At 40.0% G+C, this 16,238-nt stretch overlaps 1 protein-coding gene and 1 long non-coding RNA gene across 13 annotated transcripts in view; one reads left to right on the forward strand and one right to left on the reverse strand.

The window, feature by feature from the left end:
* Positions 1 to 813: 813 nt before the first annotated feature.
* On the reverse strand, positions 814 to 2,700 carry LOC130147221 (uncharacterized). Its single transcript, XR_008821162.1, has 2 exons — positions 2,612 to 2,700; positions 814 to 2,477 (listed from the first exon to the last, which is right to left on the reverse strand). It is a non-coding gene; the product is annotated as an uncharacterized LOC130147221 (long non-coding RNA).
* Positions 2,701 to 2,800: 100 nt separating this feature from the next.
* The window catches only part of BCAS3 (BCAS3 microtubule associated cell migration factor), a 370,196-nt gene continuing 356,758 nt past the window's right edge, over positions 2,801 to 16,238 (forward strand). For 8 of the 12 annotated variants that reach the window (XM_056357216.1, XM_056357199.1, XM_056357222.1 and 5 more), the window contains exons 1-5: positions 2,802 to 3,038; positions 4,457 to 4,544; positions 7,346 to 7,400; positions 9,400 to 9,475; positions 11,386 to 11,492. In XM_056357216.1, coding sequence (XP_056213191.1) covers positions 4,474 to 4,544; positions 7,346 to 7,400; positions 9,400 to 9,475; positions 11,386 to 11,492 — 309 coding nt within the window. In that variant the 5' untranslated portion in view covers positions 2,802 to 3,038; positions 4,457 to 4,473. Of the gene's footprint in view, positions 3,039 to 4,456; positions 4,545 to 7,345; positions 7,401 to 9,399; positions 9,476 to 11,385; positions 11,493 to 16,238 lie in introns of all 12 variants that reach the window. The other 4 variants (XM_056357240.1, XM_056357189.1, XM_056357251.1 and 1 more) reach the window with 3 other exon arrangements.

Raw genomic sequence — 16,238 nt, forward strand, 5'->3', positions numbered from 1 at the left:
AATTTCAAGCTTAAGGTCTGTTGAGCATATTTATATTTTGTATTAATTAAAAATCTAATAATTACTCTCCCCTTCACAGTGGCTACGTGGCTTGTGAAACAAGACATTGCACATAGTTTTATTACGGAACTGATCTTGGCACTTTATACTGACCGTTTAACTGTAGCAATATATAACCTGTGGGGTTTTTTTTATTTTTTGGGAAGTAAAAGGCCAGTATTTTATTCCAATGGCTAGGGTGGTTATTTATAGAATCTTAATTCTTTATGGCTGGAACAATAAAAAATGGGTTGAAATCAGGCCTTCTATCTATGTATGTTACCATGGTTACAGAAATCCTAGGGGGAATCATATGCTTTCTGAAAATGTACAATTCTCTTTCACCCATCCTGCGAATGCAGCACTATCTTACAAGATAAAAGTAACAGTCTGTCCAAATTGCATCCTTCAAGAATTTATTTCTGTGTCCGTGGGCTGTCACTCACAGTTAACAATGAAGTTTTGCTCTAAGTGATGTTGAAATTACACACCATATATGGCAGGAAGTATATAGAGGCTAACGGCAGCTATCTGTACTTCCCTAGCAACAATCTTTGCAATGAACGAAGACAGTAATTGTCTGTTTTCAATTTTAATTCATGACATTCAACCTTTTAAAAAATATTGGTCACAATAAAGGTGCAGGTATAGCACATTAGTTAGATGAGTGTCTGCATTGCTACTACTAAATATGCAAAAGAAAAGACTGGAGAAAATTTCCCCAGGTTTTTTTGCTCTCATAGAAGCAAAATTTAAATGTTAATCAAATTCTGCTGCATTCATAAATGCAAAAATCAAGTTTTCATCAAATTCTGCTGCATTCATAATTGCATATCTTGTTCTCCCACATTTCCTCTCAACAGTTCTAGACTTCGGATTCTCCAGCTGCTGCGGCAAACATTGGCTTTTTTTTCACTCTTATAAATCTAACAAAACCTACAATTTTTCCTGGGGTAGCTGCGGAATGACAGAAAGCATTCAGTGTTTAATGCTCCTCTGCAGTACACATAAACTTACTTGCTGATACAAACTGGCAGCAGTTTACTCTTGTGTACGTTTGCCCACCTACATATCATTTGACTCAATTATCAAAGCTGAGACAGGGAAGTGTGGGAGCTTACAGCTAACATGTGAACACAGTCTCCTTTTGGCAAATATCAAGTCTGAGTTACACCAACTTTTTTTGTGTGTGTGTGAAATAATGCTCCAGTATGTGCAAAACCACAGTTCTGCATCATCAAGAAGATGCTGAAGGCATGCATGACTTGCATCGCCCTGTTACACCTTCCAAAAATATTTGTAAAAAAGCCTCTAGTGCTGTTTTTTTCCAGAGGACAATTCTTTTGTGGGGCAACCTTGGAAGCTATTGTTTTAAATTTTTTGCAGGGCGAGAGGAACAAAGAATGGTTACTCTTTGCCAACAGGTACTCTGTGGAGAAGCATGCTGTGTTACACTCTTCAGTAATTGTTTAACGGTTTTAGTATGTAGGTGATGACTTGTGGCCGCAGCAGTTGGGGTGGATGCCCAGAGCAGGTCACTGATCCTGGCTGAGGTGCCCGCTGCCTGGATCTGCAAGCCAGAGGCCCGGGCTCCCCGATAGAAACCTGACCGGGTGCGAAAAGGCAGCTCCTCGCCTCCAGCACAGCACGTTCCCCTCAGAAACGCGTGCAGTGCCAGACACCTGCAAACATCCCTCTGCCTGGGGCAGCGCTGCCAAAACCCACCAAGCTCTGAGGGGAAACCCGCTCCCCCCTGCCCGGGGCTGGTGGCTGTGAGGGCAGCGCCCCCCTGAAGCCCCCGAGGCCCCCAGGCCCCTCAGCTGCCACCTCCCACTGCCTGCTGGGATGCTGGAGTGTAACTCAGAAATGCAGATGGGTAACACAGGCATACAGAACCGTTTGATTGTTTTGTGCAGGACGTAAATTGTATACATTACAAGTTTAGGCTGTAATCAGAGAGGTATGCAGTTAGCTAATATTTGGGGAAGGACACTGGAACAATTAGGCCTTGAGGAGACAGTTAATGAGGATACTTTGAGGATACTTTGGCAACTTGGCATGAAAACTCAAGGTCTGTGTACCCTTAACTGAACTACCCTTATTATCACTAAAAATCACACCCCTAGGTCAAAAAGACCCTTGCTCAGGTGAAGACCTCTCCCCTGAGCATAACAGAAGCCATATTATAATTATATGTAAATTATACATATACAAATATATATAAATATACAAATCAGTGTAAAGAGGATGGATTTGGGAATTTACTAACGCCGCAGTCTTTGTGTATAAGTACATCGCGGGAAGCCCCACTTGGCGGGCCTGTTTTGTGGAATGCTACCTGGTCCCCAGCTCTGCGCAAACCTGAAATAAATAAGCGATGTCTCCATGAACGTGTGAAAACTGACTTATCGCACACCGGTCCCCAGCTCTGCGCAAACCTGAAATAAATAAGCGATGTCTCCATGAACGTGTGAAAACTGACTTATCGCACACCGGGCCACACATACCGCTTCTCGAACAAGAGGACTGTGCCCGCACCGAGCCCCACACCGAACCCGTACCGCCGCCTCACCTCACGCCGCCGTCCAACATCTCCCGCGCACCCGCTGTACGTCACCACACAGGGCCGCGCGTCAGGTAAACACACTGCGTGTGGGCGGGGCCTGGCCCGCCAATCAGCCCCGAGGCCCTGCCCCCGCCCACGTGCGCGGGACTGACGCGGCGCCTCTCGCGAGATCCCGATGTAAACAAAGCTGCGGGTGGGGGCAGCGCCGGCTGCCGCTCGCCTCTCAACCGAGCTTTAGGACGCAGCCGCCCTCCCTGTCCCTTCGTGCCCCGCCCGCTGCTGGGAACCGGGTCCGGGGATTGGCCGGACGCGGGGCGCAGCCCGCCTTCGGGGCTGTGTGATTGGCTAGCAGCGGGTAGTGCGCTGAGTGTCATTCCCCGTGGGGGTCCCAAACACTGTCAGTGAGGCGTCGGGCGGAGGGCAGCAGCGGCAGGTGAGGGCGCCGGGCGGCAGCGGGACCCACGCCCCCTGGGCCGAGCCCTGGGCCGGGAGCGCTGGGGCGGGCTCCGGGGGCGCGCTGGGGCCGGCGCTGAGGGCGAGTGTTGGGGATGTGAGGCCGGGCAGGGGCCGGCGCGCTGAGGGCGGGCGGGGGGCGGCGGGCAGGGCAGGTGCCGGCCGCCAGCCCGGAGCCTGTGGCAGCCACCGGCCGAAAGGGGCGGCCGGCGGGCAGGGGTGCCTCCCCGGCTGGCCGCGGCCTGATTCACGGGACGGCGGGCGGGGGAGAGGCCGGTCAGGTGAGCGCGTTTTGTTGGGGAGTTGCTCAACAGCGGGTGGCTGAGGGTGCCCGGGGCTTTGCGGCCGCCTCCCGTCAGGGCCGGAGTTCCCGCCCCGCAGGGCTCGCGCCGCCGCCCCTCAGGTGCCCACCGCAGGTGCCGACGCGGGGCGGGAAACGTGCACCGGCGGGCGCGGCCGTCCCGCCGGCTGAAGGCCTTGTATGAGGGGATATTTTATCCCTTACGTGCCATTTGTTTCCTTCTCAGGTTGCTTGGCATGTGTTTCAAACTGCAGTTGTATTGCTAATCGTTTTGTTATTAATTTCCGTGGGGCTGTTTATCCCTGCCTCGCCTGATGAGGTGGCCCTGAGGAAGACACCCAAACGTGACATGGGGCTGGTAATCAGCACCGCGCTGGGGATCTGTCTTTTCCTCTTGCTTCACGCACTTGTTCTTGTTTTGAGGCTGGGAGGACAGTGCCGTGGCTGAGTGGCGGGGCTGAAGAGGTGCCAGGGAGCTGTGACGCTCCTCAGGTGTTTTCTTGCCTTTAGGAGTGTTGCACTGAATTCTCACATGGAAAGCAGAAGTGTGAAGAAAAACTTGAAGATGACAGAAAAAGCTGACATAGAAAAAGCAGAATGCGTTCCCTCACACTTTTTGTGTTCACTTCAGTGTAACCTGTTCCAGATTTTCAAGAGTACAATTCACTGCGATTGTGATTGTACATGATTTATATATAATTATTTTCTAAGACTTTATTTTCTAAGCTCTTTAGTAAATAATGGTCTCATATAACAGTGATGATACCTGTGTACCTGTACCGCTGTCTTTAATGTACAGTTTGAAGAAAATTTCTGCTTTATCATGCAGGTCTGCATTCTTTCTTTGCTTTCACATGCATTGCAGGAGCTGTAGTGATTGAGATACTGAAAAGAGTTGTTTGGTTTGTTGTTGTTTTTTTTTTTTTCTCAAAAGTGCTGTACATAGTGTAAGTGTAAGACATAGTGTCTTACAGGTTACTGTAAGTTAAATTTCTTTCTTCAAGAGGTTTTTATCATCCTGAAGAATATGTCAAGAACTAGTGTAATAAATAATCCTGATACAAATTATTATTAAAAAGCAACGTGTTTCTTCATAGGTATCTGCAAAGAAACGATGGCGACAGAATCTCCGCGCCGCCCAAGTCGATGTACTGGAGGAGTGGTGGTTCGCCCACAAGCTGTCACGTAAGCATGTTCTAGAAGAATAGCCCTTACCTGAAATGTTTTTTATTTTCTTGTGGAAGAAGAACCTAGCCTGAATTTTCTTTCAAAGCCAGCTCTTGAGGGCTTGTGTTGACATTATGGTTTTGTTACACTGAATATTTTTCAAATAAAACAAACAGATGTTGCATTCCTGTCTCCTATAGAACTGTGCAGGTCAAACTCTTTCCCTAAATGGGATGCTTTTCACTTATACTCCAAAATTTTCAAACTTGTACGTTTTAAAGATTAATATATTGCAATGTTTTGTTGTTTGTTTAAACAATTCTGCTTGCTGTACAAACACTACACTAGCTGTAGATCAACGATTACAAATCCTTAAGCTGGAAGGAGCATGTGTGGCGTGTTCCTTTCTTGCTGTTCTTTTTAATAATACCTTGTCACAGAGGTGCATGTATGAAAACATACAAGCCTGTCATTAAAGTCCTTCGGTAAGTAGAATTGTGGATTCTAGGTGGGTTTTTTTGCTTAGGAGAACAAAACTAAGAACAGGGGAAGAAGCTACCTCTCTCCAGTCAGAACACGAAAGACCATTTTTTTTGCTTGGGCATCCTTATTTTTCTTATGTTCACATAAAAATACTTTCATGGCAAAGTAAGACAGTCTAGAAGATTTATGGTCTTGATTCTGTCTACTAAAGGATTTTTCTAGCAGTTTTTCTTTCTGGGTATGTTTATACTGCTGAATTGTTGCTGCAAAATAGCACCATATTGAAATGTTCACTGGTACTATCAATTTCAGTGGTTATCAGTTTGCCACTGAAGGTAGCTGTGTATTTTAACATCAAAATTCACTTTATTTTTACTAGGCAGCACAAGAAACCAATCTTCATAACACAGAAAGTTGTGTTGAAAGGTTTGTCTTGCAGCCATGGGCTAGAATAATCATTGTTTTATATTGCAGAATTCCTCAACAAATGTATTTCTGTTTGTAATGACCTTTTCTACAAAATATACTTAAAAATGTAATAGAAAACCACTGTAAGAATAAGACTTATCTAATATTTTATTTTATCAAATATGTTGGCCTCTTCTTGAGGTACATCTTTTCACCTCAAAAATGTCAGTCTTTTTGATGAGAGTTTGTGTTTGTTGAGCAGCATGAAGCAGCATTCTGCTGCTTAAGCTTCTAGATTCTTACTGAGGGAAGGGTTTATTTTTTGTTTTGGTTGTTTTTAAGCTCTTTAAAGAGATCTTCCTGGACCTTTTTTAACTTCAGGAGAGATTAGAGTGCATTGAAGGAAACGTTTCCCAAACATCAACTTTGTTTCAAGATGTACTTGGAGTGAGGGCAGGAAAAAAAATAGTACTCATTTCATGACCTGAAAAATGAAGACGGTATGACTCTTGCTAGTAGGCATTCCTATGAGCACTTCAAAGACTGTATTTAATACTATACCTGTAGTCAGATATTACTGCTAGGTAATAAAGGGCTCTGAAGGTATACAAGACAGTTTTGGTGACCTACATAAAGAAGAATTGACACTAGAAACCACAGCTAAAGCAGTAAACCAAACTTTAATGCAGTAATCCTTGAACTGCTGAACAAAATCTGGTTTTGTCATGAACTGGAGCAAGCTTTCTAAAATTTAAAACTTTATTGTTTAGATTTGTCTCTGTTTTCAGAGATGAGTCAACCAGTTAAGCTGATTCAGGTGTTGCAGCATTTGACTTCAAGTATCTTCTCCATCACTGTGTATAGGGCAGAGTACTTAGTTCTTCAATACTTAATACTCCAATTTCTATTAAAAGAGTCTTAGCACAGTTTCAGAAAGCACAAAGAAAACACGTGTACCTTTAGATGTCAAGAGGCTAGATTTCCTAGTTTACAATTTTTTCTCTTGGTTGGTATTGGAAATCTTGAGTTAGTGCAGGAATAATTACTACTGATATAAAAACTAATTTGGGGGATGCTGAAGCTGTTACCTAAAGAGTTAATTTAAAAAAAAAAAAAACAAACCAAAACGTCTTGGACTTTATGAAGATAGTTCTTATTGCCAGCATGTTTCAGTGTTACTTATTACAGAAAGTGCAAACTTTTTGCGTAGTTTCAACACCGTCTGTCTAATATAGTCAACCCACATTGTACGTTGCTCAGCAGTTACACAAGAGGCTCACCACTCATGCTGGGGAATGCTAATAAAAGCATTAGTTTAAATGTACCAGAACAAATGTATTTTGCTATATACTATTCTAAATCATTGCTGCTAATGAACTTCCAAGAAGGAATAAGCTTCCCAAGCTATAAAATATTAGCTGAAAATACCTCTCCTTCCTGTTCTTAGTTAGGGTTTTGTTCCATCTCGTGCTACCACTTACTGCATCGTTGTACATAATACATACGAGGTCTTAAAGTTTATTTGCCCCACAAGGAGAACTCCAGCCCTTAGATTAAGTCCTCATCTTCATGTTGTAATGGCCAAATCAGATAGGAAAATACTGAAGAATAATTTCTGAATGCCTGTTCTACTTCAGTCAGCCACTCAGATGTGGAGAACATGGTTTCTTTCCTCACTGTTGCCTTTTATGCTTTTCCTCCAAGCAGTTGTTTCATAAACAGGTATTGCTTAGCTTTTTACAGACTTTTATGCTGCTATTTATATCATCAGAGTTTTTGGCAGTGTATTAAGTAACTGCATTGCATGCTTAATATTTTCCTTTGTGCTAAAGACTGTATGTGTTTTCTTTGGTGATGTGTCTTATTTAATATACTCATGACCACTTCTGAACTTCTGTGGTAGCTGAAATTCTCCTTCTGTTTTCAAGGGAACAGTCATACATGGAAAGTGTTGTTACATTTCTTCAAGATGTTGTGCCACAGGTATGTCTGGATCTTTAAATATATTTTTTCAGTGTACAAAGCAGTTGAAGTCTTTGTTGGGTGGACCAAAGTATCATTGAAACATAAAGCCAGATTTTTTGGTTTTTGAATGTGAATCTTGAGACCAGGGTTTTAGAAGTGTAGGCTGCATACTGTCTGAAGATTGGGCCTACAGATTTCCTCTGATAGGTCATAATTAGAAGGAGAATTTTAGTTAGAAGGGAGTTGAAGATTGCAATATAAATAGCAGGAAGAAGATTGCAGCCTTTTCCTACAATAACTTTGGCAATGTTATATAGTAGGGGAGGGGAGAGACTGGGCATAACACTTGCTCTGCCTCTTAAAAAGACATTTTTCTGGGTTGTAGTTGGAAACCTGTATGTGAACCCTGGCTGGACTGGTGTTGGAACAACGTGGTAGACACCCATTGTCACCTTAGCTTGTATCACTGGCTGAAAAGGGAAAAGTTTCTTTTGCCTTCTTTAGTCCCTTCTTTTTATCTCATTTCCTTAAATTGCCTCAGAATGTCCTGGCTGCTTTGGGACTGTGGAGCTCTGCCTAAGCTGTTGTTCTGCATCGTGCTGAGTTTTGCAAAACAGACGTCCTCCCTCTGCTTTTTTAGATATCCTGCCCCCCCCCCCCCCCCCCCCCCCCCCCCCCCGCCATTTCTGGGATCTTCCTCTCTGGACAGTAACTATGATGCTCGTGTCTGCTCTTTGTCATAGTTTTCACAGGTGCCAGCAGCATGAAACTGGAATGGTCACTTCTGTGTTGCCCATGGGCCCCTTGGTAGCAGAGGGAAACTAATTTTGTTACTCTTTGGGAAAGCTGTGGTCTGTAGCGGAGGAGCATTGCAGCTAATTGTCTGTAGCCTCAGGAAACTATCATGATTCTTATTTGAAGGATTATCTTGGTTAGTTAGTCATTAATTTCCTCAATAATAATATAAAAAATATTTCCCCTTACTAATACCAGTTTGTAAAATGCATTTTGGGATCATGGTCAAAATTAGAAATAGTCAAAGTTTCATTTAAAAGATTGCTGCATTCCACACCCGCTCCCATTTTCCCCTCTCTGTAGTTAAAGGATACAGTCTGTGTTTTATTTTACAAATCAGTTTGCCTTGGAAGCATGGAATGTGATTTGTTTTGAAAAGTAATACCCACACTTATTTTTTAAATTTGTATTTTTACTTCATGTTATTGCTTTTCTGGCATGTATAAAATGATTATACAAGCTCTTTTCATATTTAATTCAAAATACTGCACAGTATTTTGTTATAATTCATTTGGAACTGATGGTATTTCTACTGTAGCTCACGTTCTTACTACCATAGTTTCTCCTGAGAACTGTAAAACAAAATTTGGAAATACTGTAAGTCTCCTTCACAGTTTCTTTTTGTATCTCATCTTTTTATGGGCATCTGTAGAAGAAAGAACTGAAACATGAATCTGTTCTACTGAAATTACAGTTTATTCTCTTTTAAATAGCTGTATTAAAGATGTCACAAATGTGACTAAAACGTGTCAGTAAAATAAACTATGTAGTATAGGTCTCTCCTCAATCTTGCTTACAAAGCTTTTAAGTGAATTAAAGAGAACTTTACAAGTAAAAATGCCTCAAGTGAGAACCTCCAACATGACTTTTAGAAGCAGTGTACAACTGCTAAAGTTAAAGATTGTAGAAGCCACTGTATTTTAGTTGACTAAATTGCTGTAAGTCATGTGGCATTTCTAGCCTGCTCCAGAAGGCTTTTTCTTATATATGTCTTGTCATTTCTACGTTAGTATGTATGTTATACTTCCTGAATTCTGTTTAGTATGGTATAAGTTGATTGTGGAACTGTTCATTTTTGAAACAAAACCTCACAGGAATACTGGTGACAATAACATACATGTATCTCTTTTTGTGTTTTAACTTATATTCCCTCCTGCGGTCTACGAGAGAGAAAAAAGGGTATTAAACTTGTACTGTTTCAACCCTTTTGCTTTTTGTGCAGGCCTACAGTGGTACCCCACCAGCAGAAGAGAAAGAGAAGATCATTTGGGTCAGATTTGAAAATGCAGATTTGAATGGTATGACTTTGTTTTCTCTCACTTATTTTTGTGATTTTTTGGGTCCCCGTACAATAATTTCAGTCAGCTTTACCAGTAAACATGGTTGACTCAGAATTTAGTGTATCTAGAAAAGGGAAATGAAATACTTAATTTTAAGTGAATAACTGCATTTTTGTTGAGTATTTACCAAATAGAACAAACAGGCCTTGTGACTTCACGTGAAGGCAAAATAACTGTTGCTTAGGAAGAGGGGCAAATACATTTTAAAAAAAAAAAAAAATCCATATTTTTTCCTTAAGGTAGTTGAAAACAAAGCGTAGACTTGAATTTCTTTTGTCTATTGTTTGATTTCGAAGCCAGATTATGTAACTGTGAATCCAGTCAAGGTCGCAGATACTTTTTCAGTGGTGTGATAGAGTTTAGAGTAACCTAGAAAGGAAGAGCAGTTGGACAAAATGAGCAGGAGATTCCATGATGTCTTTCAGGAAAATACTAGAGCAAAGCCACAAAACAGTCGTGAAATGTCATTTGTTTATCACTTCCAGAGTATCTTAATAAATCATCAGCAAAGACTACTGACAGTGCAGAAAACAGATCTTGAACCTTTTTAAGAGAAACTGGTGACTGTTACAAGCCTTTGCGCAGAGTGTCAAGTAGATCCCCACTTAAGATCTGAGCTGTTTTATTTGTCTGTCCTGGTTACCTGTTTTTCAGTAAGGTTAGGGACTAAATGAGAGCTGGTTGAATGCTGCTGTCAGGTAGTTACTTCTTGAATGGCTTGGAGCTGCTTGTGGCGTGTGGTATGTGCTCTTGTAGCTGGGCAGCTAAGGGACCTGCCTTCTGGAGAGCATTGGATTTAAGTCTTCCAGCAAACTGCTGTTTCTTGTCTTGTTTTCCTGTCTAGAGCTGTATGGTAAAGGCTCATTCTGGTCTCAGGTGAAGTAATAGCAACCATAGCCAGAGCTGCGATGGGGAATTTTAAGCCTTTGCAAGGGGTTAATAGGGAAGATTATATGTTTTCCAGCTGTTGAAATGGCACAGAGGCTGGCACTTCATAAATTCAGGGTTATTAGAACTAGAAAAGACCTATCAATGTGTACATGGCATTATGTCCAGCTTTAGGCTAGTTAAGGTTGGTTTGTTTGTGGGTTTGTTTTCCTCGCATGTTTGTTTTTGAAAAAACCTCTTTAGTTTCTTTTCTACAGCATAACAAAACCCTTTAGAATATCCTTTAGAATTCTTCATATTCTGTTTAAATTTATTTTTAAGCAGCCTATTGGCTGATTGGGCCTGAACACATCCTTGTTCACCATCCTAAATATCTCCTCTCTTTGATACTTACATGCTTGCGGTGAGCTTTTGTTCATTCTGTCATGGTTGAAAATGTAGTATGAGGGCTTTACTTAAGAAAGGCTTAATATTTTTAATTATTATGTCCTGTAGCACTTTTCTTCCTGGGGATTTTCTTCTTTTGGTAAGGTTGGTGTAAAGATTAATTACATAGTATCTAGAAATAGTTTTGACCAGTCTGTGCATTTGTAATTTCTGTATTTGTTAATGTTTATTTTGTTGGTCCTTTGCAAATTTTTCTCGGTTTGAAAAGTTTGCCATGTTTTACTCATCACTGGAGAAAGAATTGCAGAAGTTTTTAGAGTATTTAGTGACAACACAAATTGTAATCCAGAAAATTTTTCTCCATTGCTTTGAATTTTAATGCTTTCTAACCTCTTTGAAACTTTAATGATTCTATGATTGCCTAAAAGAATATATTTCAGTATTGTTCCAGCATAAAAATTTAAACGACTTTGCTTGTTTTTACTTAAGACAACAGAAACATGCATTGAGAAAACACCATCTAGTATAACTGACACCAGCCACAGTTGATCTGAACCTGTTAATAATTACTTTGATATTTAAATCCAATTTAGATACATCAAGGAATATCGAGTTTCATGAAATACATAGCACCGGGAATGAACCACCATTACTGCTAATGATCGGATACAGCGATGGAATGCAAGTCTGGAGCATACCTGTAAGTAGAGAGTTCACTTCGCTTCTGTGCCAGAGGCTTTTTTTTTGTTTGTTTGTAATGTTGTGTTATTACTTTAATATTTTACTTGTAATTTTTCCTATCGAAGTGGAAAGAGTCAATGTTTATCGTCAATGTCATATGGTTTGTATGGAATATGCTTATTTTAAGATTAATACTGAGCATAGGTCAAACGTGCATTCATGTACCTTCAGATTTGAGGGCTTTTTACAAAACATTTCTCTTTAAGTAAATTTTCAGAGTCAAACTGGGAATAGTGTTTGACACTATGGGGTAGTTTGTATCCCAGAAAGGACAGAAATCTTTTTAACTTACAGAAATTAGTAAGGGTAGAAGAATATGAAAAGAATTTGTTTGTCCCAGGAATGCAAGTATGACAGTATTAATAGTATTTTACAATCACGTTTGTCATGTACATGATTTGCAATTTTAATTTTATTAAAGTCTATGTGTGCATATGGGTTTGATTTCATGCTGTCATACATACACCCTGCAGTTTGTGTTTCAGGGTGGTTTATGAGCACATGGTCTTAATTTGGGGAATTTCCCCCAAATTTCTTGAAATTACAGAATAAAGTTTAATACAGTAGGTCATAAAATTCTTAACTTAAAAAAAAAAATTGCTCATAACACCTTGTCCTTCAAAATAATGTGGAGAGCATGGAGTTTTTTCCCTTTGTAAAATACATTGTTTTTTTTAGAAACGTGTTTTGGGTTTTTTTTTTTTAGTAACTTTTTGGTTAGCTATGTAGGACATGTTTATATACTAGCAGATCAGCATAATAGAAAATAATGTTAATTTGTACATCAAATTGAGTTTCACTGAAGTGTGGGAGAGTTCCCTTTTCCCCCTCTTGATTGTATATTGTTAGCTGGAGATGAGGAAAAAAAAAAGCAAACAGCTGAGCTTCTGCATTTGAAGGATGGTTTAATAGAAATGGAGTCAGACCTAGTATACTTTACTAAATTTCAGTATTTAGTAACTTTTTACTAAAATTTATGAACTTTAACTAAAATTTAGGAACATTGTAACTATAATACAGGAAATTTTATCTAATTGTATGTCCTGAGAAACTGCGTCTAATTCTAATTTTCATGGCTTTTTTTTAGTGGAGTAAAACGTGCCTTTGGATTAGCTTTGTATTTTGTGATTTTAGAGCAAGGACGTGTATGACACAGCAAAGCTAGCTTGCCCACTGTGTTTTTTTTAAATTTGGGTTTACAATGGAATGAATTTGAATACTGTGAATGGGTTTATAGTATGCAGTTAGTTTTGTACACTGTTTTGAAGACTGATCAGTTTTATAGGAGCGTACAAATCAGGTTATTAAAACGGTTCAAAGGGCTTTGCTTTGGTCTTCGAGGTGTATTACAGAAAACAAACATTAGGTGTCACTAAGATACTGAGCTAAGAGAGGAAATAACAGTTACTGCAGTATCAGCAGTTAGAGCACAAGTTGATCAATTAAGATACTGTGAGTAGTCACATAGACTTAAGCTAAAGAATTTTTATAAAACAACTTCCTTTATCCTGCTGAAATGTTCTTACCCAAATGAATGCGTGTTTTCTGACAAATGTGTGGAAGCACTTTGGATTGACGTGGGGCTTGCCCTGGCCATTCTGATAAGAGCAGCTTTGTGTCTAGCAGGTTTTTTTTTTTCCTCTGTGTGTGCATGTAGGTAACATGCCCTTGCTTTGTGGTTGGGTGAGAGTTCTGTGCAACCTTTGTAAGTGACTTTCTGTGTCCAGATGAAAGAGTGTCTCTGTCAAAGCTATCTGTATCAGTGCCCTTGAGAAATGCTATGCGGGATGGGATCTTACATGTGTAAGGAGAGCAAGAACGGAGTTTCAGTTCTTTGGTACATGAACAGATTACCTTGGTGTAACCTGTTCTGCAGTAACTGTCTGCATTTAAACTCCATACCGCGTGGTACACTGGAGTAAACATGAAGTTGTTTGTTAGTAAGCTCCATTAAATTAATGAGTTAAACTACTTTGTTTATCCTGGCTTATGTGTAGCTTACTGCTAGTAGAAGGTAGCTTATACACATTTCCTAGTGGGAAAGAAGGGTTTTCTTTGGGCTTGTGGATGTTTTTTGTTGTTGTTTTTGGTTTTGTGGGTATTTTGGTTGGTTGGTTGGTTTTGTTTGGTTTTGTTTTTTCTTTCTTGTGTCTGAATTAGTCACAGATTAGGCCACGAATACCTGATGTTACCTTCTTTTTCAGTATGACAATACCACTGGTATTTTTTTTTCTCCAGTGTATTTTTTAACTTCATAATTCCTAGATTTTGATAGTATTTAATATTTTAAGAAGAAAAAGAAAAATGAAATTTCAGGACTGCTTCTCTTAGTGTCATTTATTTTGTGCAGAGGTATTTTTAATTAGTGGGGAGGAAGTACAATGAAATGGAAACAATGCCAAATATGGGAATATTTTACCATCCATCTTGCCAACTGTAGAGATACTGCATCACTTTGTCAGCCCCTCATTAGTATATTCTGTGAAATTCTGAGACCACATCCAGAGAGGTACAGCTTTGACCTGTGCAATTTGTATGTGTTAATATAATTTCAGTGTTGGAATGGTTCCTTTGTCAAACTCTTGTTGGAGAGTTTCTCAGAGTGATGGTCTTTAACATCGATTTTAAATATGTTTTCAGAGCAGGGTTTATATATCCAACAAATTTGGAGGTAAAATAACCTGGGGTTTTTTCCACATTGTTTCTCCACCTCATTTTTTGCTTACTTAATCTGAGTAAAATAAAATCTGGCAGTTATGTGACTGACTTAATATTTAGAGTTTACTTGGCAACACTTTTTTGTGTCCTTTGGTATTATACAAACCTTTCTTCTTGATCTTGCCGAGTATTTAGCTTGTAATTAAGCAATGTTATTCCAGTTAAGAAAAAAGCCCAGATCTCCATAGTTTAAAAACCTTTCAATCTGAAAAAACAACAATTTGACGTTTATGTGAAAAGCTACTCAGTAAGGCTATTATCTGTAGCATTGTGCTTTTTATTCGTACAATTGAACCTCTATTCAGCACTTAATAAAGTAATGTGTTGCAGGCAGTCCAGTTTGTGTCTGAGTGATTATGAAGTGTTTATGACAGCTTCTAAGCTGACACTCTCCGTAATGGTGTTACATTGACTTCTAAACACCTTTGCAGTCTGCCTCCAGGAGTGTGTGTCTCTTTGCAGTCTGAGTGGTTTCACATTAACATCTCCTTGGAGTAAGATCTTTGACTACAGAAGTGTTACTTGCAAATGGAAGATACCATTAGGGCTGCTTCAAAGGACTGGAATAATGTTTGGACTGCTGGGTGCTGAAGTAACGGCTGGGGTTTTGAAGTGCAGCGTCTGAATCTGTATTGCATAAGAAGCGGAAGGTGTCCATCCAAGCGACTTTTCTTTGATCTTGGTTTTGAAATAGGGGTGGGAAGGTTAAAAGTGTTCTTAAAATATGCCTCGCTAAGTGGGGAGAAATCAGGGAATATACAGAAGTATGACTAGAAGTTCCTATTTGATAATTGTGCTGTGTAGTTTTGTGTTTTATTTGGAATTTGTTTTTCCCTTGTTCCCAGTTTCGTGTTTCAAATACAATTGGAACCAGTTTCTGCCTAATGTGGTTTCCAAGTATCTGTTCTAGATGTTCCTGTTCAAGGAAATGCATGTTGGCTGGTTTTGTGACAGATAATTTTTTTGCATTGTATGCTGGAAGTTTCAGAAGTAGAAAAGTCATCTTAATGATTCATACTACAATTAAAAAAGAGCAGTCAAGTTTGAGTTGAATAAAGTAGGAACTACCAAAGGGAACTTTTAATAACAAATACAGATGTATATTTAACGAAAAATACTTGAAGGCTGTGGTATAACAACGCTGTCAGAGACCTACGGGATGTGTCAGCCCATGTGGTAGGTGACTTCCATGTGGAGACCTCTGGAATGCAGAGGACTCGTTGGACAAGGATGGCATCACACACTGCTGTTTCTCCACTGCCAGACCTTATATTCCTTTAAATGCTGCTGTCAATAATACCATGATTTTGAAGTTGTTAAAACAGTGGTTGTACAGCAGATGGTGAGTGCATGTGGATGTATAGATGGGTGTATATGGTGAGTCAGACATGCCAGTTCCATTTTGTTTTCTCAACTGTTCATCAAAAGCCCCATCTGCTGGGGTTCACTGTGGTAGTCTTTGTAATTCTTTCTCCTTTAGTTCTTCCCCCTTTTAGTGCTGGGAAAAGGGCTAGTCACTTACCACATAGTAAGCTGCAATTCTTCCTCTGTCCAGACCTCCTCCTGATAGAGGTACCACTGTTAAGGCTTGTATTAGTCACTTGGAAAAATATAGTAATGACCTGACCTAGTAACCCTGAAAAATGTCTAAGGAGTTTACAAAACATCTATGCAAATTGTTTTTTGAAGCTTTGATTTTTTTTCACTGAAGATGCTAGCAATGTGTAAGAAATTTTTTGGTTTTATGCTCATTAAGTGACTGCAGCACTGTTGGAAGGTGTTTTTTTCCAACTGATACCATTCTCTACACCAGCTGGGAGAAAAACCCATGTGCAGCAACCTCTGAAAAGGCTGCGGTGAGATGTATCAGAAGAGTGCAAACAGTATTTCATGTAGCTCATCCTGGCTGGGGTTGAAGCTAAAATGAAAACTCATCAAGGGTGTTAGTATCTGTATTCTACCTGCTTCCAATATTGTCTGTGGTCTT

Source organism: Falco biarmicus, chromosome 1 (assembly GCF_023638135.1).
Source record: "Falco biarmicus isolate bFalBia1 chromosome 1, bFalBia1.pri, whole genome shotgun sequence".
NCBI classification, from domain to species: Eukaryota; Metazoa; Chordata; class Aves; order Falconiformes; family Falconidae; genus Falco; species Falco biarmicus.